Below are 23,817 nucleotides of genomic sequence, written 5' to 3' on the forward strand. Positions count from 1 at the left end.
CACAATCAAAACCAATTTAGTAACAATCCCCTTTATTCGCATCTTTTATACTTTCGCATACTTTAATGAGTTCTGACACTCTACAAGAATTGATGTTAGTTTGTCCTACTGTTTCAGAGCTTTGCTCTTATGGGTGTTATCATCCTTGTTTTTAAAGGTTTAAGAAAACTATTTTTTTGGAGCGGTAATTTTTTTTTATATTGGTGATTTCTTCTCAAATGTAGGGTGTAGGTAGCCTCCCCTAAATAGCTATAAAACTTCTTAGGACCTAACAGAAGCTACACTTCAAAGGAAAACCATATCAGTGCAGTAGTTAGCAAGATGCAGGGTATTTTTTAAGGACATACTTACATTTTTAGGTCTCAATTATAGAGATGCTTCGCTTATAACATTGTACCTTGTTGTCCTTGGAATCATTCTTTACTAAAAAAAGTAGGTTGATTAAAAGCTTTAGGCAAAAGGCGCGGCTGGTATAATAATTCGAACTTAACTTTTAAAAAACACATCAATATAATATTATTAGTTTAAAATTAGGGGGGAAATTAAATGTCAAAAAGTTCCATAAATAAGGTGTTTTTTTACAGGTTAAAAAAAGCATTCAGACGAAAGCACATTTGACTTTCTCTCTTGATTTTACCAGCGATCAAAAAGACAATGGCCGATAAATTAATATACATCCCCAATCTACACAAAATTACCTTTCAGTAGAATACAATTAGTGGTTGATACGTGTGGACGCTTAACTAACAAATTAAAGTTCAATAAATGTTCCTAGAGTTGTTAAGCCAAAGAAAATGTGGACAAGTGTACTAAACAGCCCATTGCCCCCCCCCCCCCCTCTCGGGAATTTACACTATTCCGTAGGAAATCGATAGGACAATTCTAACATGCCTAAATTAACGAAAAAAGCTATCCGTCTAATAATAGAAAAGTTTGCTTTGAACTTGCAAGACTAAACAAAATTATGCATAGATTCGTTGCAAAATTAAAAGGATGAATTAAAATGACATACTTATTTTTGGGATTTGATATTAATGTATATAAATGTCATAGGAATCATTATTCCAAAAGTCAGACGAATAGGATCAGCGTAGCATACAAATAGTTAAACAAGTTAGAAATCAGCATAATTTAAATCGAAGTATGGACTGTATGGTAACGATTATGAAGTTGCTTTGCGTCCTTAATAGTACCTAAATGTTATAGGAATCATCATGCAAAGTTTTAAATTGATATGGCAATTCTAACATGTATAAATCAACGAAACTGTTACGAACGGACGGACCGACCCTAGTTATAGAAAAGCTGTGCTTTTATTATTCAAAAAGATATTATAGAATTTGTCGTCTTAGAATGAGAGGTTTCGTGCTTATTCCATGAAAAATAATAATATTATTAAAAAAAGCTTATTTTCATTATATTGCTTTTTTGTTACACATAGAAACAAGGATGACAACATCCATAAGAAGCGAAGCACAACAAATCGTAGAATGGACAAACGGACAAAGTGAGATTTAAAGCTGATGTTAAGTTGTCATATGAAAGAAAAGAAAATGCTAAATTTATAATAGTAAAGTATAATTTGTATATCTATAAGTAAATAAACATCTCCTCTATAACTCACACTGTCTGTCTGTCTGTTATATAACCATGCTAAATTTATAATAGTAAAGTATAATTTGTATATCTATAAGTAAATAAGCATCTACTCTATAACTTACACTGTCTGTCTGTCTGTTATGTAACCATGCTAAATTTATAATAGTAAAGTATAATTTACATATATATAAGTAAATAAGCATCTACTTTATAACTCACACTGTCTGTCTGTCTGTTATATAACCATGCTAGATTTATAATAGTAAAGTATAATTTGTATATCTATAAATAAATAAGCATCTACTTTATAACTCACACTGTCTGTCTGTCTATTATATACCCTGCTAAATTTATAATAGTAAAGTATAATTTGTATATCTATAAATAAATAAGCATCTACTTTATAACTCACACTGTCTGGCTGTCTGTTATGTAACCAAGTTTATAGATCATCTTTATAAATGTATATATTTAGTCATACCTTATTAAGATAATTTATTAGCTATACAACCTTTGAATGATAACTATTTTATATTTACAGCTTCCCTTAACAGATTTTATGATCCTTGTTAAATACGCAGCTACCATAAATATATAAATTTTGTCTATCTAACAGTCTATCTAACAATAAAAAAGGTAAAAGTTATTCCATTAATATCAATAATGTATGATTTTTTAGGCAAAGTTTTTCTGTATTTGAGGTCCGTTTGTTTGTACCTAACATTTAGTTCTTTTTTTTTTGTCCCTTTGATTTCAAACTTGATGATAATTCCTGTAACAATAATGAATGATCCAGAAGGTCTGGCATCTCTTTAATTTGTACCAAAAGGACCATTGAAACATGCTAATTTTTAACTTTTTTAAATACATTTTTTTATATGATATAATTATCCTATTCAAATGATTTTTGGAACATAGATTCTAATGACAGCATGGTACAAAATTTCAAGCATCTCTATAATCAAGCCCTAAAAATGTAAGTATGTCCTAAATCAGAAGTCTGTATTTATGCAATTTTGCAAAAATTTACATAAAATTTAGTTTAAAAATTTGGAATTTATATTCTTTTTATTTATTATTATTTATGTTCGTTTGTTCTACTGTTTAATGTCAGAGCTTGGTATTTATGGATGTTGTCATCCTTGTTTATTCATATCATAAGTATAAAAATTAAATAGCAACCCTCTGTAACAAAAATGATATTTTAGTTTAAACCAAGACTTACTTACAAAATTAATTATAGAGTAGTTGTAAAAAGTTTTATAGATATAGCATAAAAAAGTTTATACTGTATTATATTACTGTATTACACATGTTTACATTATTGTTAAGCAAATATAAAGTATAAATAACATTTTCTTGAAGATAAAAAAAAAGTCATTACAAAATACTACAACACTTTTTGTGCTTTCTTATTGGTGTTGGACTGTTGTACTGTTGTAGTTGTATGGTCTTCCTCTGTAATAGGGTTGAGATTTTCACCAGTTTTGTGTTCATCTAGATTATCATCCTGGGTTAAAGAGTTAAACATTTCTACAGGTATGTATTCATCTACATTATCATCCTGGGTTGAAGAGTTAAAATAGTTTTAAAAAATATTTTAAAATCTGAAAATATAATAAGATAAAAAATAATAAAAAGATGAATTTTAGATAAAACTAAGGTAAAAATATAAAATTACAAGTTACAAATAACATGTTCATCATGCAAAACATTAAAAAAAAATTTATTCATTTCAATATACTTGAAATACCAAATATATCAATGACAATGTTTGTTTACATTAATGGATGCCACAATAATAATCAATATCTAAATGTCGTCGTTTTATGAAAATATTTTGCAATGAAGTATCAAATAATGAAGTTATGTTTGAATAAACTAACTTTAAAAATATTGTTTAAAATGACTTTTTAAAAATAATAGAGATTATTCAAATACAATTTTCATTTCCAGAAGGACCGAAATAGCCCATCAACAGGAGAAAAATTTACTTTTATAACGCATTTTTTCGCAGTCTTTATAAAAAAATAACCATTTGTGTATATATGACAAGACTAGTATTACGCTCCTTGCTGGTTACAGCGAAAAGTGCATAAAAAATTTTACTCTCAAGCATTCATGGATTCAGAGTCTTTCCTATAAAAATGAATAATAGAAGTATTTATTAAAATCAAGAATAGATTTATTGGAGAAAATAAACACGAAACCTTGTTTTATTTTGTATGATAAAGACAGTTAAAGCAAATTACATACTAGATGCACATAGAATAGAATAGAGCCAAATCAGCGATAACCGAGATCTTATTAAGCTTTTGACGGACAGACAGACATTGTTGTACTTTGTATTATAGATAAAGTCAGACAATAATGTAATATTAATTCGCTTCTAATTTTCAATTTTTTTTTAAAAATATTTTTTATCACGTTGACACATCCTCCAAAATTAGATCTTTATTAACTTTTAGTTATATAATCCGTTTTATATAAGATTTCTTTAAATTTAAAATGAGAACTTGTTCTTTTTCATATGATTATACACGATAATAAAACCATATTAATTTCAAAAGGATTTTTTATAAAAAAAATCAAGATCTTTATAAGTTTTGGTGGTTTCCTTCAGGGTTCGGAAGCCGCAGCCGCAGCCTCAGCCTCAGCCACCATCAGCCGCGCGGCTTTCGAGAAGCCTCAAAATCAGCCGCGCGGCTTCCTCAGCCACCCAATAAGCCTCAGCCTTAGTCGCAGCCGCGCGGCTTAAAGAAAACATAAGCCACTGTAAGCCTCAGCCGCATTCAGCCACTGTAAGCCTCAGCCACTGTAAGCCTCAGCCACAAAACTCCAATTCAGCCACATTAAGCCTCAGCCGCACTAAGCCTCATTCAGCCAACGCCCCTATAAGCCTCAGCCGCAATCAGCCGCGCGGCTTATAGTTGGGGAAGCCTCAGCCACACTCAGCCGCGCGGCTGTTAATAATTTGAAGCCGCAGCCGCACTCAGCCGCGCGGCTTCAAGAAAGCCTCAGCCGCAGCTGCAAAGTTATGATTATGCCGCAGCCGCAGCCGCGCGGCTTGATATTTGTAAGCCGCAGCCTCAGCCGCAGCTTAATTTTTTAAATTCAGCCGCAGCTTTGACACAGCCGCGCGGCTGAGATATTGTAAGCCCCAGCCGCAGCCGCAGGTGCTAAATTAGTACAAGCCTCAGCCGTCAATTCAGCCGCGGGGCTTAATTTTCATTTAATTTTGTCTGTCTGAAGCTTAAGATCTCAGCAACCACTGAACTGACAATGTTGTCCTTCTAAGGAATCCTTTTACTAAAGTAACAGGATGTCTGTGTGTCTGTGTATCTGTGTGTCTGTACCGAAGGATCTCTCTAACCGCTGAACCGATCGGGTTCTCCTTAACAGGGTAGCTTCTCATAGGTCCTGGAAAGGTTTATAACTATTTTTTTGGCGGTGGGACACCCCCAACACCCCAAAAAAATTAAAAATCCCCCCCCCCCTCAAAAAAAGAAATTTTTTTTTAAATTTTTTAAACTAAAATTAAAAATGAGGGGGGAGGCCCCCCCCCCTAAAAAAAAAAATTCCCCCCCCCCAAAAAAAAAAATTTTTTTTACTTTTCTTTAAAAATTGAAAATAAGAAATTGGGTTATTAAATTTGACTCTCTCTCTTCCTCAAGTGCCCCCTAGAGGCCTCTAGGGGCGTAGCCGCTAGTTATATATATATTGACATTGGATGGTTTTGAGCTAATTTTGGGGTGGGGGTCAGACATTTCCATCGCCAAAAAATAATTTTTTAAAATGTTATACTTTTAAACTTTTTTATATTCTTTTATAAAAATTTTATCTTAAGTTTTTTTTAAAATTACAACATAGAAACTACCATCTCGAACAAGTACAAAAAGTTTGAACCTGTAATGTAAGAGCTACAGTGGCGCAATCAGTTAGCGCACGGTTCTTCTACACTGTTATGCCGGGGTTATAAGTTCGAATTTCACCAGGAGCAATACGTTTTTGAACGTTGATACTTATGAATATTATTGAATACTATTTATAGGGTAACTGCCCTACTGACGTACGTTTGCCTAATTTTATTGTTTTTAAAAGATACAAATTTTTCAGAATTTACTTAATATTCACTATGAATTTGTATTATCTTAAATTTTTTTTCTTGTACAAGTGGCCTATTTAGCTCAATGGTAGAGCACTCGTCTTGTAAACTAGGGACCGTGAGTTCAAACCTCACAGGGGGCAATCAATTTATGTGATACTCAAGTTATATAGTAGCTTCTCTATTATTTTTCCGTTTAGGTACGCAATACTTGTTCTATATAATTAAGCTTCTCCTACTTAGATATTTCTTCAATTTTAAATGTATTTAATACTTTGTGGTTGATGAGAGACACTGAAAAAGTTATGCAAAAAAAAAGATTTATACATATTTCATTTTTCATAGTATTTTTAAATTAATGAAAATAATTAAATTAAGATTTGGGGAGGGGGGAGGGTGTGTGTGTGTGTTTATTTTGAACACAAATTATCCTAATATGTTTTCTAACAAAAAAATTTAAACAGCGATGTATTTTACTTTTTAAAGTTGGTTAAAAAAAGGTCTGTAAAATGCAATAAATTGTCCTGTATAATATGCAAAAAAATCTACATAATCTTTATGTACTCGATAGATTGAAATAGTTAAATGATTATTATATATCATCCGATTTTGTTTATTTTACAAAGATGCTTACTAAAATTGATTTTATTTTCGAAACTGCAATTATTATAAAAAAAATGTTTCTTTATCTTTATCATTATGTTATACAATTTCTGAATTTATAAGCAATACATGAATCGATATATTATTACTTTGATGTTGTCCATATTTTCATGTACTCTGATAAAGAAATAATCTCAAAAAGCTATCAGAGCTCCAATATTTCAAAATGAAAATTTGTCTTATTTTTAGATCATTAAGTATTATGATGTCTGTTTGTTTGTCTGTCTATATGTTTGTACTACAGGATCTCGCTAACTACTAAACCGATATGGTGCTCCTATTCAGGGTAGTTTCTTATAGGTACTGGGAAGGTTTAAAACTATTTTGGGGGAGGGTACCATCACACTACCAGAAAAAAATTGCCTTAGAAAAAAAATTAAACATCACCCCAAAATTAAAAATGGGATTTACTCGCCCCGGCCCTCCCCAACCAATAAAAATCACCCTACCCCCCAAAAAATTATTTTAATTCAGTTCTTCTTTTTCCAGTGCCTATTGTTTAGTATTTTTTGTAATAACTTCATAATTACATTGTCATTAAGATTATGTGACATAAAAAGTTAGTCATAAAAATTATACCCATGAATAATTGTAATAAAAAGCACTTTTGTAAAAAAAACATTTTTCATAAGAGGTAAGTTTTTATGACAAATACATTTATTGCAAGTGTACATATGATAAGCATTTTAAAGACGATTATTTTTAAGACAAATTTAACCTGCGTACCATGGCTCAACATGTAGCGCATCTGCTTGTCATCATGGAGGTAATAGGTTCGAATCTTGGCCAGACACTGCGTGAAAACTGAAGACGTTAAATGGTTCCTACTGCAGCTATTCCAGGTATGCAACATGTAAAGTTAGAGTATGAGGATTTCCTTGGCTCGTAAACAGGCGTAACTCATTACCATAGGACTTTCTGGCAGGTAGTTGGTTGCTGGATAGATGTCACTTAAATTGGAAAGAATTGGTTCCCCTTAATTATCCAAGGTTCAACAAGAAGCGCATCTGCTTGTCATCAGGGAGGTAATAGGTTCGAATCTCGGCCAGACACTGCGTTATAACTGAAGACATTAAATGGTTCCTAGGTGCTAGGTGTGCAACATGAACAGGCGCAAAGGAAAGATATAATTCCCCTTAGTTATCCAGGGTTGTTGGACCTTGAGTTAATGTCATAGAAACCCTCGACCGTGGCTCAACATGTAGCGCATCGGCTCTTCGTCTGGGAGTTGATAGGCTTTGTACTGCATCATAACTAAAGATGTTGAAATAAATTCCTACTGCTAAAAAACTTGTATAAAACTTTGGGTACCAGTATAAAACTTTGGGTATCAGAATAAATTTTTGTCTATTAGTATAAAACTTTGGGTACCAGTATAAAACTTTGGATACCAGAATAAATTTTTGGCTATTAGTATAAAATTTTGGGTACCAGTATAAAACTTTGGGTACCAGTATAAAACTTTGGGTACCAATATAAAATTTGGGTACCAGTATAAAACTTTGGGTACTCGTATAAAACTTAAGGTACCAGAATAAAACTTTGGGTACCAATATTAAAACAAAATTTTAGGTATTAGTATAAAATTTTGGGTACCAGTATAAAACTTTGGGTACCAGTATAAAACTTTGGGTACCAGTATAAAACTTTGGGTACCAGTATAAAATTTGGGTACCAGTATAAAATTTGGGTAACTGTATAAAACTTTGGGTACCAGTATAAAACTTTGGGTACCAGTATAAAATTTGGGTACCAGTATAAAATTTGGGTACCTGTATAAAACTTTGGGTACCAGTATAAATTTTAAGTACCAGTATAAAACTTTTGGTACCAGTTTAAAACTTTGGGTACCAGTATAAAACTTTGGGTACCAGTATAAAACTTTGGGTTCTAGTATAAAACTTTGGGTACCAGTAAAAAACTTTGGGTACCAGTATAAATTTTTAGTACCAGTATAAAACTTTGGGTACCAGTTTAAAACTTTGGGTACCAGTATAAAACTTTGGGTACCAGTATAAAACTTTGGGTACCAGTATAAAACTTTGGGTTCTAGTATAAAACTTTTGGTACAAGTATAAAACTTTTGGTACAAGTATAAAACTTTGGGTACCAGAATAAAATTTGAGTACTAGTCTAAAACTTTGGGTAACTGTATAAAAACTTTGGGTACCAGTATAAAACTTTGAGTACTAGTATAAAACTTTGGGTACTAGAATAAAACTTTGGATACCAGAATAAAATTTGAGTACTAGTATATAATTTTGGGTACTAGTATAAAACTTTGGGTACCAGTATAAAACTTTGGGTACCAGTATAAAATTTTGGGTACCAGTATAAAACTTTGGGTACCAGTATAAAACTTTGGGTACCAGTATAAAACTTTGGGTAACAGTATAAAATTTTGGGTACCAGTATAAAACTTTGGGTACCAGTATAAAACTTTGTGTACCAGTATAAAACTTTGGTTACCAGTAAAATTTGGGTACCAGTATAAAACTTAGGGTTCTAGTCTAAAACGTTGGGTACCATTATAAAACTTTGGGTACCAGACTAAAACTTTGGGTACCAGTATAAAACTTTGAGTACCAGTATAAAACTTTGGGTACTAGAATAAAACTTTGGGTACCAGAATAAAATTTGAGTACTAGTATATAATTTTGAGTACCAGTATAAAACTTTGGGTACTAGAATAAAACTTTGGGTACCAGAATAAACTTTGGGTACCAGTATAAAACTTTGGGTACCAGTATAAAATTTGGGTACTAATTCTGAATCAAACATTTGAAAAAATCCTGCTGTCCTCCCCCCTCTTCCCTCCACTCTTATTCTCACAACCCCTAACCACCCTCAACTCTCCAAAAAATGTCCTAGAATGCATTTAAAAAATCCAATTTAGCCGAAGCCTCAGCTGCAAAGCTTATTTTATAATCAGCCATAAGATCAGCCGCAAGGCTTAATATTGTATTCAGCCGCAGCCGCATTCAGCTGCGCGGCTGAATTTAATTCAGCCACAGCCTCAGCCGCACAGCTTTCAGTAAGCCGCAGCCTCAGAATCAGCCGCGAGGCTTAATTATGTTATCAGCCACTCTCAGCCTCAGCCTCACTCAGCCGCGCGGCTTAATTTTCCAATCAGCCACTGTAAGCCGCAGCCGCTATGAGCCGCGCGGCTTTCAGTAAGCCGCAGCCTCAGCCACAAATCCTTCAGCCACTGTAAGCCTCAGCCACCCTCAGCCACTGTAAGCCTCAGCCGCTCGAAGCCTCAGCCACAAAATTCCAATTCAGCCACTGTAAGCCTCAGCCACCCCAATTCTTATTAAGCCTCAGCCGCATTCAGCCGCAGCCACTCTCAGCCGCACTAAGCCTCAGCCACTCTCAGCCTCAGCCACTTCCATAACTTTAAGCAGCCGCAGCCGCAGCCGCAGCCGCAAATTAGGATTCAGCCGCAGCCGCAGCCGCGCGGCTGATAGCGCGGCTTCCGAACCCTGGTTTCCTTCAAAGCGCACTCTTATCCTTATACTAAAGTAACAGGATGTCTGTTTATGTGTCTGTGTGTTTGTTTGTACCAAATGATCTCGCTAACCGCTGAACCGATCGGTTTCTCCTTAACAGGGTAGCTTCTCGTAGGTCCCGGGAAGGTTTATAACTATTTTGGGGGAGGGTACCACCACCCTCCAAAAAGAAATAATAATAAATCGAAATTTTAGTATAGAGACTCCTTTGCGAGGTATCGTACAAAGAGACTCTTACGCAACATATCGTAGAAACTTTAACGCAACCAAAAAACCAAACATTTAAAGTGCCACTAGAGGCTTCTAGGGGGCGTAGCCGCTAGTTTTGGAATAAATTGAAAGTTAGAGATGTGGGATAGTAAGTTTGTCTTATGTTTCACCTTAGGTTAGGCTAATGCCGTGGGGTTAGGGCATCGCAAGTAAATAAACAAGGATGACAACATCCATAAAAGCGAAGCACTGAAACGGTAGGACAAACGGAATTAACACTTGTATAGCATCAGGACTGAATAATCAGAATATGATTATAGAGTTGCTTCGCTTATAATTATGTACGTTGTTATCCCAGGAATCAGTATACCAAAGATCAGATCATTAGGATAATTAGATCACATAAAAATTTGTTGTTAAAAAAGTTAAAAAATCAACTTGTTTAAAATGGACGTACGGACATTCTGGTAATGATTATAGAGTTGCTACGCTTTCTAAATCGTACCTAACTACTGCAGGAATCACCATGCAAAGTTTGAAATCGATAGGACAATTCTAACATGCCTAAATCAACGGAAAAAAGCTATCCATTACGGACGGACGGATCGACCCTAATTATAGAAAGGCTTCGCTTTTAAAAACAAATAAGAGAAACTTGGTGTACAAGCATAGTTTTAGGTCCAATGCCACCTTCACTTTGGCTTAAAATCTTTTAAAATGTACAAATAAACAGTGAGGTAGGGGATATTGGGCTGTTTATTACAATAGTCCCCAAAGTTTTATAACGTTTTGTTATTCGTTGGCTTAGCAAATTTGGGGATTTTAATTGAATTTTGATTAGTGGATCCACAAAGTTGAGTGTCCAAACGTTTCAACCACCAATTATAATTCATAGAAGGGGTAATTTCTTATATCGTCAGTGTGGATGTGCATTAATTTATCGGCCATTGTCTTATCCCTTTAGATATCTTTTCTTATCTAGGAGTGTAGATTTACTTGAAAAAATAAAGGATTATTCCTCAGCCGTTCAACTTCACAAGCTTCTACTTCAAACTGATTTTCTTCACAAATACAGGCACAGTTATTTATCCCCAAAGTTTTATAATAACGTTTTATTATTCATTGGCTTAACAACTTTGAGGACTTTTAATGAATTTTGATTGGTGAATTGAAGTTGTGTGTTCAAATTTTCAACCAATAATTGTAATCTTTCGAAGAGGGGATTTTGTGTGTCATCATTGGGGATGTACATCAATTTATCGGCCGCTTATTAATTTAGAATCTAATTAATGCATAAAAATAGAAAGATTACACATTTGTGACAATATTTATTTACTTAACAAATAATTGAAATGTGATCAATATAATTTCTGATTATTATAAAACTTGTTATCACATTATTAACAACAATCACACCTCTCCGCAACAAAAAGGGACTATCCACAAACGAGAGCAAGTAATTCTAAGCACCTTCCAGCATTGATCCATGGTATTTTTTAGTGAATATACTAGGTTTATGTTTAATATTTGGTTTTATATGAAAAAAAACTTTGCAAAGTAAAACATTTCTTGGTGCAATATCATCAAATGTTTTGATGAGTTCAAACTGTTTTTTAAAAGCTTTGATAAAAAAAATACTATTTTGATTAAAAATGTACATTTAGAAAAAGGGTTGGTAACTTGTAATATTGTAAACAGTTTAATTAAAGTACTTTTGCAATTTACAGCATTTGATTCTTTTATGCCGTGTTATTTTATTTTGTCCTTTAACCTCAACTTTTCAAATTTGTTTTCATATAAAACCATTGTAAAACCCAACTTTTTAGTTGTTAAACCAAATATTAAACATAATCCAAGCAAATTCAATAAAAAAAATACTATGGATCAATGCTGGAAGGTGCTTAGAATCACTTGCTCTCGTTTGTTCCATTTAAGATTTGTAAAGAAATTAGAGCCCTAACCCTCTCAAAATTTAAATTTCGGTTATAGTCCCTTTCGTGGCAACGCTTCTTCAGGGGCATTTTGTCTTATTTTTACACTAGCTTTTGATATGCTATTTCAGATTAGGTTATGTTAGGCATTTGGCCCCGCAGGGGCTAGAAAAAAAAAATAAATATCTAATGTTAAAACACGACGAAACGCCCATTAAGTGGCGTTGTCACAAAAGGGACTATACCCCAAATTTCTAATAAAAACCTTAATTTTGTTGGGGGGAGGTGTGCATAAGGGGACAACAGGTATAAAGTTAACAATTATAACTAACAAATTATTAAGTGCATGGGCTCGATCCATTATACTAATATAAAAAGTGTGAGAATATTTGTATGTCTTTTTGTCACTATTTGCCTAGAATCTTTCCTGTAAAACAGATAAAAACCTGCCCAAGACTCCAAACGAAACTAAAATAAAAGATAGTTTCATGTAGCAAAAGTCAGACAATCATTTTTACTTTTTTGTATTAGGTTTTATGAAATAATAATTGCAATAAAAATTCATATAATATCAAAATATAATGATTTCTTGTTTGATCACATTATACGATGAGCAAGATTTTCTCGCATCGTATTTTCCGCGGACATAAAATGTACAATTATAAGATTAAAACCAGTTTTTTTTAGCCCCGAGGTGCCGAAGGCACCGGTTAAAAAACTGGTTTTAATCGTATGATTGTACATTTTTATATTCGTAGAAAGCTGGATATAATACGATGCTAGACATAGTTTTTTCGTATGGATAAGAACCGGTTCCTATCCACCGGATTCAAATGAATACGAGAAAAAAATTATTAAAAAATAAATTATTTTTTACAATTACAAATAATGGTATAATTCGTTTTTTAAAAGCGAAGCATTCCTATAATTATGGTCGGTCCGTCTGCCCTGTAGTAGTTAGGTACAATTTAGAAAGCGTAGCAACTCTAATCGTTACCAGAATGTCCGTACGTCCATTTTTAACATTTTGATTTTTTCACTTTTTTAACAACAAATTTTTTTTGATCTAATTATCCGATTGATCTGATTTTTGGTATACTGATTCCTAGGACAACAAAGTACAATATTATAAGCAAAGCAACTCTGTAATCAAGTCCTAAAAATGTAAGTATGTCCTGAAACATAATCCTGCATCAAGAAATTTTTCAACAAATTTACTTACAATTTTACTTCGACTCTTATACATTTATACTCTGATTATTCAGTTCTGACACTCTACAAGTGTTAATGCCCTTTTGTTCTACCGTTTTAGAGCTTCGCTTTTCTGGATGCTGTCATCCTTGTTGTTGATTGGAACAAACCGCCTGACTTACAACTAACACTATAATTTTGATTTTGAAAAAGTTACTTCTTATGCCTAGTTTATGTTAGGTAAAACAGGATTTTGGGGAACCTAATAGAGTAAGAATCCCGCAGGTCAAGAGCTTCTCGAAAGGACTAGAAATAAAATATTCGTATCTGGTGCAGTTCATTGTAAATTTTAGCTGGAATTGATTATTCACGAAAAAATAAGAACTTAAAAGGTTGCTAGCTAATATTTGGCTTATTCTATGTGTTATGACGCATACAGACAAATATATTCTAAAATAGCCAATAACTGGGTGCGCCTGACATAGAAAATTCACATGAAAAAAAAAAAATTTTCTACAAATTATTTCTATTTACATGTAAGCCTTTTATTGGCGGCTACAAAGATGTGCTAACATAATATGTATGTTCAGCCGTTTGGCCGCTAGCAACCTTAAAAGTTTTTAGAAGTAATCGATACCTGCAGTATTTTACAAACATTCAAAATAAGGGGAAGAGTCGTAAAAAAGAATCTTAAAGGAAGCCTGCAGGAAATACACCGCTTCAATTGCTGAAAGTTAATATTTAAAGTGTTTCATCTTTCTAAAATGGCATTTTGAAATGCCTATAACGATTTTGTTCTTAAAGCTGTAGGCTTCAAATTTAGGGTATTAAGTCTGCTTGTGGCAGTCTTTCATCAGTTAGAGCGGTGTATTTCCTGCAGGCTTCCTTTAACTGAAATTCATTAACATCAAGAAAAAAATATAAAAGCATATATACAATAATAAAAACTATAATAGAAAATTTAACTTGGTTTGTTTTTGTCAAAGCTTGAAAAATCACCTGAAAAAAAATACGTGGATATAGTATATGTGTTTAGTGCCCTCTAGAAAAATGGGGATAAATTTCACAGCTTTTGGCCTACCTATTCCATTGACGTCATAGTAGAAGGAAAGAGAAAGGAGATAGAAAATCCCTAGAAAACAGATGGGGTTTAGGGCATTTCCTGACGTCAATAGAATAGGTAGGCCAAAAGCAGTGAAATCTATTCCCATTTTGCTAGGGCACAATAGACAGCTGAGAAGATATATTGATAGGGGAAAATTTGGCGTCAATTTAGCTTGCTTATATGTATCTTAATTGGTCAGTTCGTTCATCAAGTAGGAAGGCTGGGGTAAAGGGGGTGGATGCAAGGTATCGTTATTTCAGCCAGATGTTAGCATCAAATTATCAGAATTCATAACAAAAAACCTGGTGCAACATCCAAGTAATAATATATCGATTTTAGTAGTGAAGGAATAATGAGATTTCAAACTTGTCGAATTGTCACCTTTGTCAAATATTGTTAATTCAAATCTAAGTTGGTTGTCGAGCGGACATACGGACATTTTGTGAATATAGAGTATCTGCGCTACTATGCTGCATACCTGGAACATTAAAAATCAGAGCTGAAAAATTCAGTCTTTCAACAAGTCTTGATTTATAGTTGAGCTTTCCTAAAATGAATTTTATAATAGTTATTTCTCGCATTGTATTATAAACGGCTTTCCGCGGATATAAAATGTACAATTATCAGATTAAAACCAGTTTTTTTAGCCCCGAGGTGCCGAAGGCACCGGCTAAAAAAACTGGTTTTAATCGTATGATTGTACATTTTTATATTCGTAGAAAGCTGGATATAATTCGATGCTAGACATAGTTTTTTCGTATAGATGAGAACCGGTTCCTTTCCACCGGATTCGAATGAATACGAGAAACAAAATTAGTAGCCATTAAAAGGAAGACGATTAAAGACCCTCAACAGATTATGACGTTATACGATAGAATAGCCAATGAGAGGCCAGTATACACTGTAATTGACCAATGGTAAAATCTATGCTGGCCTCTAATTAGTTATTTTATCGTATGACGTCATAATCGGTTAAGGGACTTTTATTATCTTCAAGGAGGGTCATTGTAACTCAAATCCCCCCTCCCTCAAATGCCCCTAGAGACATCTTAGGCCCGAGCCAATATTATCATACAAAATAGTTTTTTTGTTTTGTTTGTCCTTTAAGGCCTCGCAAACCAATGAACTAATTGTGTTCTCTCTTTTTAGCTCAGTTGCCAGGATGATTTAATCTTGTTTTCCAAACATCTGGGCTAACTAACATAAATCAGACAACCAACACTTTGATTGCACGACCGTTGTCTAAGAATACCTAACTGTGCATGGTAATAAGTTGCACCTGTTTTTTGGCCAATGCATTCCCCCTACTCTAATTATTAATGTCGCGCACCTGTAGCAGCAGTAGGAACCATTTTTTTACGTCTTTAGTAATGACGCTAGTGTAAGAAGACCGAGATTCGTACCTATTATCCACCCGACGACCAGCAGATGCGCTGCGTGTTGAGCCACGGTCGTCGCAGGTTACTTAACAGCCCTCCTACCTGTTACTCGTCGTCGTCGTGACACCGACTCAGCAGGGTATAGAACTTGTGCAGCTGTTTGTTATTGTTATCAATGCAGGCAAGCAGGTGCATAGCACGATTCTTTCCAACATCACATTTCAAACATCGTTTCAACAATTCTTTCAGCTCTCTTCGAGTCTAAAAGTGTTTTTTTTAAATTGCAATGTTGTCTACGTATATAAACATTAATTTCTTATTTTTAGAAGCCTGTCTTGCAAGAACGTCCAATTGGAGGGAAGAAAAGGGGGAGTTAAACCCACCCACCACTCCCCTTAGGGGGGGGGGGGTTAATTACAAACTAATCCCCCTAAGCTAAGGTAATAGTTTTATTTGAAACTAGAGAGCTCTGTATTCAAAGGAGTAGATAGGGGGGAAAAAATAGCCTAAAACCATAAAAAAGGCTTTAGTCTACAATTATAGAAGCCTAAAACCACCCCTGAAGCTTTCCTATAAAGGATAACTCAATCAGTTTAGTAGTTATTGAAATCTATTTTTAAAAGCGAAGCTTTTCTATAATTAAGGTCGGTCCGTCCGTACGTCCGTCAGTACGTCCGTCCGAGATAGATAGCTTTTATTCGTTAATTTAGGCAGGTTAGAATTGTCCTATCGATTTCAAATTTTGCATGATGATTCCTGTAGTAGTTAGGTACGATTTAGAAAGCGTAGCAACTCTATAACCATTACCAGAATGTCCGTACGTCCGTTTTAAACATGTTGATTTTTCTACTTTTTTAACAACAAATTTTTATGTGATCTAGTTATCCGTTTGATCTGATTTTTTGTATATTTATTCATGGGACAACAAAGAACAATAGTATAAGCATTGCAACTCTATAATCAAGTCCTAAAAATGTAAGTATGTCCAGAAACATTATCCTGTATCAAGCAGTTTTTGAACAAATTTACTTACAATTTTGCTTCGACTCTTTCGATACTTTTATATTCTGATTATTCAGTTCAGACACTATACAAGTGTTAATGTCCGTTAGTCCTACCGTTTCAGTGCTTCGCTTTTATGGATGTTGTCATCCTTGTTATTTTATGTTTTAAACATACAAGAAAAACACTTTTTAAGGGTGGGGGGCTTTTTTATTTTGAAGGTGGGTTGAGATACTATACCATAAAATATACTCAAAAAAAGCTTACTACTTTATACAAGAGGATAATCATAGCTTGTTATTGTTATTATATATTATTGCTGCGCTTTACATGTAATAGCAGGGATCTAAAGGGATAAGACAATGACCGATAAATTGATGTACAGCCCTAATGTTAATACACAAAACAATAACTTCTATAGATTACAATTAGCGGTTGAAACGTTTGGACACTCAAATTGATGAACCAACCAATAAAAATTAAATAAATGTCTTAAATAAGACAACGTTATTATAAATCTTTGGGGACCCAAATGCATCCTCTCTCATTGATGGAAAGTATTTCCAAAAAGCGAAACTTTTTAAAATATGAATAATTTACCTTGAAATTGCTGGGAATTCCAAAATAATTTAATTTGAAATTTTATTACTGGTTATGTGAGGCGGGGCTTTTGAGGGTTAACCACTAAGGACTATTTCTCACCTCATTTATAATTTGTAAGTCTTGTATTGGTATTTCATTGGCGGATTCCTTCTTGATAGAAAACAGGTGAATATAGATCAACAAAGGAACCATACTTCTATCCAATCCTAAAAAAAAACAAGGATGACATCATCCATATAAGCAAAGCTCTGAAACAGTAGGACATATGGACATTTACACTTGTATAGTGTCTGAATTGAATAATCAGAATATAAATTAATAAGAGACAAAGAAAAAATGTAAGTAAATTTGGTGAAAAACTTCTTGATACAGGATAATGTTTATGGACATACTTACATTTTTAGGACTTGATTATAGAGTTGCTTTGCTTATAATATTGTAGTTTGTAGTCTCAGGAATCAGAACATTCGGATAATTAGATCACATAAAAATTTTTTGGTAAAAAAGTAAGAAATCTGAAATCAGCATGTTTAAATGGAAGTACGGACATTCTGGTAACGATTATAGAGTTGTTACGCTTTCTAAATCGTACCTAGCTACTACAGGAATCACCATTCAAAGTTTTAAATCGATAGGACAATTCTAACATGCCTAAGTTAACGAAAAAAGCTATCCGTTACGGACGGACGGACTGACAGACTGACCGAACCTAAGTATAGAAAAGCTTCGCTTTTAAAAATTTACGTGAAGAAAGTCGCACAAAAATTCAGCATGTGACGTCATAATAATGAGGGAGATGAGAGGAGAAGTGGGAAAGAAAACCCCTAAAAAAAAAGATGGAGAATCCCTCTTTTTTATGACGTCACATGCTGATTTTTGAGCGACTTTCTTCACGTAGGCCAAAAGCGGTGACATCTATCCCCATTTTCCTAGGGCACTAAACACAGCTGCAATATTTACCTTTGAAAAAAGAGCCAATATTTTTGTACAAATCGTAGTGGTGTTTTCTGATTTCTAGCTGTTTCAGTTCTTCCTCTCTAAATAAAAAAAAACGAGGATGGCAACATCCATAAGTAGCGAAGCTCAAATAATGAATCATGAAAAAAAATTATTATTGAGCAGTGTCATACAATAATTATTTAACTTGATTGAGTAGGGAAATCACAAACCCTTTAAAATCACGCAACCTTTAAATCACAAAAACTTAAAAATCTAGGAATCGATCTAGCACCGCAATCAATAGACAGATCTTAATAAAACTTTATGGAATATGTAGAATATGAGCATATTCAATCCCTGATAGTTTCAGCCGTCAATCCTTAATAGGAATAGAGAAAACCACGAAAACGTAAAAATCTAGGAGTCGATCTAGCACCCCACTTAATTAACAAATCTTAATAAAACTTGGTGAAAATATGTAGAATGTAATATAAATTACTCTCTGAAAGTTTCAGCCTTCTATATTGAATAGGAATTGAGAAAATCACGAAAAATTTTAAATCTAGGAATCTATTTAGCACCCCAAATAACAGAAAGATGGACAAAACAATGTATAGATTAGATGGACATATGTCATAGAAATCTTCACGAATAATTTCAGCTGTCTATCTTGAATATGAGCCGAGAAAATCACGTTTCCCCCATAGCGTTACGGACTGACGGACTGACAGACGGATATACAAAGTGAAGTATAGAGTAGCTTCGCTACTAAAAACAAGGATGCCAACATAAAAGTGATGCTTACAAAATTGTTGGACAAACCTATCTAATCCATAAAGTTTTCAGGCGTCTTTCTTAAAAAGGAGCTGAGAAAATCACGTTTCCTACGTAACGTTTCAGACGGACGGACTGACAGACAGTCATTTCAAATTATAGACTAGCTTCGCTACTAAAAAAAACTTATTACAACTGTGATCCAACCCCTCAAAAATTTTTAGCAGAAGCGCCCAGGGATCTAAAGGGATAAGACAATGGCCGATAAATTGATGTACAATCCTAATGTTGATACATAAAATTACCCCTTCTTTTGTCTATAGATTGCTATTAGTGGATGGAACGTTTAAACACTCAACTTAATGAACTAATCAATTAAAATTCAACAAAGTTAATAAGCCAACGATCATAAGAAAACGTTATCATCGGGGACTAGCGTAATAAACAGCCCAATGTCCCGGAGAAGCGCCGCTAAATATATGCTTACCCTAGTCCGTCAGTGCTGATATTTGATGGGTCGGTGTAGATGAACTGATACGTGACTGGCGGGGGTAAGTTTGTCCAGGGCAGCCCCAGCTCCAGAAAACGCTCTCGGATACCAAACAACGAAGTTTGAGCTTCCTGATAAAGTAAAAGTTATTTAAAACACAATTTTTAAGAAACGTCGACAATTGTATTTGGGGGGATACAAAAATAGCATCAGTTTATTTCGCCCCCCCCCCCCCCTCCCAACATAAAAAAGGGGTATAATTTGACGAAGCCCAATCTGTCCCACTGTGAGGAAGACGATTCCCTTTTCTCCCATCTCTTTTAAAGGGATTTTCTTCCCCCCCCCCTTCCCTTTTTCTTTTCCCTTTATATGACGTCATATAGGAATCGTCTTCCTCACAGTGGGACAGATTGGGCTTTGTCGTCAAATTTACATCATGGTTATTTACCCCTCTCTCCCAGATTTTTTTTTTTTTGAAGGGTGAAAAGTATTAACCCTAAGTGTAAAATTTTGGGGGAGTTTCAGAAGGTGCCTAAAATAATCTTATGTTAGGGGGGGGGGGTTAAACATTTTTGGAGGTGCATTGCCTATGTTAACTTAGATTTTTCTTGCGAGGGGGGGAAGGGTAATTACCCCTTTGCCCTCTCCCCTTGTATGATCTTGTTAGTAGTTATAATCAGGGGCCTTGATTCAGTAAATAATAGTAACTATAGGGAAGTGGGTAAGCAGTTTTCTAATAAAATAATGTAAAACCTGTTCTACAAAGTTGAGAGCCGAGTGTCCAAAGAAGAAATCTGCGTATGCTACATCCTGGCAGATAGACACATTCTTCTAAAATACAATGGTTAGGGTTAGGTGTTCTGTTCAGGCTTGGGGAACCGCAGGGTTATGTGGAATATTTCAGGGTGGTTTAAATCCCCATGTTAGGGAGGTTTAAAACATTCTAGAGATTCAACCTAAACTTTAAATAAAAAACTCATTTTCTTTTAAAGGCGCGGGAAGTCCATATACAATAAATTATAGTTACAGACAGTGTTGCGGAGCCGGGAGCCGGAGCCGTAATTTTCGTTATAAAACGGCTCCGGATCCGCACTAGATAAATAAAGAGATTTTTTATAAATTTTAATTTGGTAACTTTGATTTGTCATGTGCAAATGCCCCTATTAAGTTGTTCCATTTTTATTAAAAATTGAACTTTTAAAACCTTTAAAAGTCAAAAATAGACGTGGGGAAAAAATACGTCGAGTTTTTTCTTGATTTTAGGTCGGTGCCGTAGCCGCACCAAAATGAAGCGGCTCCGCCACGCTGGTTACAGAATATGTGGACATTGTGAGAGATTCCCGATACCCTGCTAGAATATTTCTCCCATCTGGCTAATACAACGATAACCCCCCCCCTCTTTTGACCTTGTTTTACAGTTTTTTTTGCCATAAAATGATGAAAATTCCTTTCCACGGATATAGAATGTACAATTATAAGATTAAAACCAGTTTTTTTAGCCCCGAAGTGCCGAAGGCAATAATTCTCAATAATTATGTTTTTCGTTAGAATGTAAATACTAGAGGAACTTTAAGTATGGAAAATCTTTCTAAACACCAGGCATCTAAAGGGATAAAACAATTGACAATAAATTGATTTACATCTCCAATGAGCCAAATAACCCAAATAAACCCCTTCTGTTAATTACAATTACTAATGGAAAAGTTTGGACAAACAGGGGTTAGATAAGGAAAAAAAAATCACCATCTTATTTTCAACTTTTTTTAAAAATAATGAGAGGGGGGGGGAAGGGGAGGGGGGGCTCATCCGGCACTCTGTGGAAAAAATACTAATTTATAAAAAAAAAAGAGTCACCTTGGCTAGAGTTAGTTGAGTTCTTCTACTCAATTTCTAAAAATATAAAATTTTGGTTCAAAATTTTAAAAAATATCCAAAAAATTACAGCTTATGAAGCAGCTTATAGTGCCTAATAAAAATGACGTCAAACAACACAAATGACCAATGTTAGGCCAGAAAACATTTTACCATTTGTCATTTGTATTGTATGACGTCATTTTTTATTAGTCGCTACAACCTGCTTTACACTGAAATTTTGTACCCCTATTTCCAATTTAGTAGCATAAAAATTGCTCAAGTTAATGGGGCCCAAGAATAGTTATTTCTCGAATTTTAATATAAACAGCTTTTCGCGGATATAAAATGTACAAATATAAGATTAAAATCAGTTTTATTTATCCCCGAGATGCCTATGGCACGGGCTAAAAAGCTGGTTTTAATCTTATGATTGTATATTTTTATATTCATAGAAAACTGAATATCATACGATGATTGACATATTTTTTTTTGTATGGATGAGAACCGGTTCTAATCCACCGGATATTAATCGGTTTCAAATTGATGTTAATATTTCTACCTGAAACTGTGGCAGCTGTAGAAAAAATGCCCAGAACGACTTGGCCTGTGGCTGGCAGGAGAGAAGTAAAGACTTGTAATACTTGTGGTGGGCTGGGCTAATCAGCTGGTCACACGGGCGGTAACCAGAGCAGTCACCCGGGCGGTCACCAGAGCAGTCACAAGGTCGGTCACCAGAGCAGTCACCAGGATGGTTACCAGTACAGTCAAGAGGGCAGTTACTTAAGTGGTCCCCAGGGTTTTCATCAGGACGGTCGATGGTCACCAGGTCCACTAGAGATTCCATCACACCTGTTTTATTTTATTTGTTTAATTAAGTTGTCGTAGTTGGTCTGTCATTCCGTCTTGGTATTTGGAATTTTAAATAGTATTTAAAACATCATAATAAATGAAAAGATTTGCCCCCCGACTTAACTGGCATGATTTCATGACTTTTTAATTATTCATGAAAAATTATCAATAATATGATTTGCTACATGATTTTCCGTATGGCTCAGAACCAGTTCTAATCCCACAGATATTGATTTGTTTTAAAGCCAAAAGGGGATTCTTGTTAAACCAGCTGACTATCTTAATTATCAGAGGTAGATTCTTAAAAAAAACTTTTGCCTCACTAAAAATTCTTTACCTCAATAAAATTAGTGAGGCTTGCTAATAATTTAGAGAGGATAATTTTGCCTCACTATTTTAGTGAGGCAGTGAGCCAAAAAAAATTTTTAAGAATTCACCTCAGAATGCAGCTGTTGGTAATAAAAAAAATTGCTTGGCTAAAAAAACTTAATATGACTTTTAAGTCAAATATGATGATTTTAACAATTACTTTCATAAAAATCAGAGCTATATGTCAAGACACACAGAAGGATTGAGCCCAAAATATAAAACTGCCAAAAAATATATTTGCATTTGAAAGAAAGAAAAAATATAGGTAGCTATGTTTATTGCCCTAGGAAAATGGGGATAGATGTAACTGCTTTTGGCCGACCTATTCTTTTGTAGAGGGAATGAGAAAGGGAAGGGGGAAAGAAACTTCATAGTAAAGAGATGGGGTATAGGGTATTTCCTGATGTCAATAGAAAGGGTAGGCCAAAAGCAGTAACATATATCCCCATTTTGCTAGGGCATTATAGACAGCTGCAAATTTAGGTATCCTCCTACCTCTGTGGTAATAGGGTAGTTGGTAGGTGAGGTAAGATTTTCTAATATCCTGCAGAAACTGTTTCTCTTCCGCTGGTAAATGTAGTTGAATCTGAGTGACTAGAGACAGATCAATACCTTCCATATACTCCTCCTGTACACACAGGCACACACAACATTCATTTTAGGTACAACAAAGCTATAGTGTCCATATTTTTAACATTCATCCACATGTACGTTCAACGTTGAAATTTAAAATTTGATTTAAAGGTAATTGATTTAATAATATCATTGGTTCAGCTGTTATGAATTGATTTTGCGGTAACTAAGTAAAACATGAGTTGGAAAAATATATTTACTTTGGACCGGAGCGATCAATTTATAAGTTAACATTATTTATTTCATTGATAATAATTTTTAGTAGCAAAGCTACTCTATAATTCAATTTGTCTGTCTGTCAGTCCGTCCTGGACAGAATTTTGACAGCTGAAATTTAAGTGAAGATTCCCATTACATATGCTCATCTAATCAATACACAGTTTTGTCTATCTGTCAGTTATTTGAGGTGCTAGATCGATTCCAAGATTTTCTCATCTCCCTTTCAAGATAGAGGGCTTAAATTTTCAAGAATGAATTAATTCTACATTGTACGTATTTTCACTAAGCTTATTAAGATTTGTCTATTAATTGGGGTGCTAAATTGATTCCTAGATATTTAGGTTTTCGTGATTTTCTATATTCCTATACAGGATTGACGGCTGAAATTATCAG

General features: G+C 34.2%; 1 protein-coding gene across 1 annotated transcript; it reads right to left on the reverse strand.

The window, feature by feature from the left end:
• Nucleotides 1-15,797: 15,797 nt before the first annotated feature.
• On the reverse strand, nt 15,798-23,237 carry LOC145325388 (uncharacterized). The gene is made up of 8 exons (XM_080168381.1): nt 23,068-23,237; nt 21,914-22,203; nt 21,355-21,390; nt 20,254-20,331; nt 19,498-19,631; nt 18,258-18,334; nt 17,397-17,503; nt 15,798-15,953 (listed from the first exon to the last, which is right to left on the reverse strand). The coding sequence occupies exons 1-8, from the start codon at nt 23,189-23,191 to the stop codon at nt 15,798-15,800; spliced, it is 1,002 nt and encodes a 333-aa protein (XP_080024507.1). The 5' UTR covers nt 23,192-23,237.
• Between the last annotated feature and the right edge of the window lie 580 nt (nt 23,238-23,817).

Source organism: Acartia tonsa, chromosome 8, assembly GCF_053477335.1.
Source record: "Acartia tonsa isolate MP-2025a chromosome 8, ASM5347733v1, whole genome shotgun sequence".
Taxonomy (NCBI): Eukaryota; Metazoa; Arthropoda; class Copepoda; order Calanoida; family Acartiidae; genus Acartia; species Acartia tonsa.

Excerpts from the sequence above, each read along its gene's own strand:
- LOC145325388 (XM_080168381.1), bottom strand. The coding sequence starts at position 23,191 with ATGGAAGGTATTGATCTGTCTCTAGTCACTCAGATTCAACTACATTTA. Across the intron at positions 21,391-21,913 it reads TACAGCTGCCACAGTTTCAG|AAATTGAGTAGAAGAACTCA; the intron begins GTAGAAATATTA and ends TTATATTTTTAG. Across the intron at positions 20,332-21,354 it reads CTCAACTAACTCTAGCCAAG|AAGAATGTGTCTATCTGCCA; the intron begins GTGACTCTTTTT and ends ATTGTATTTTAG.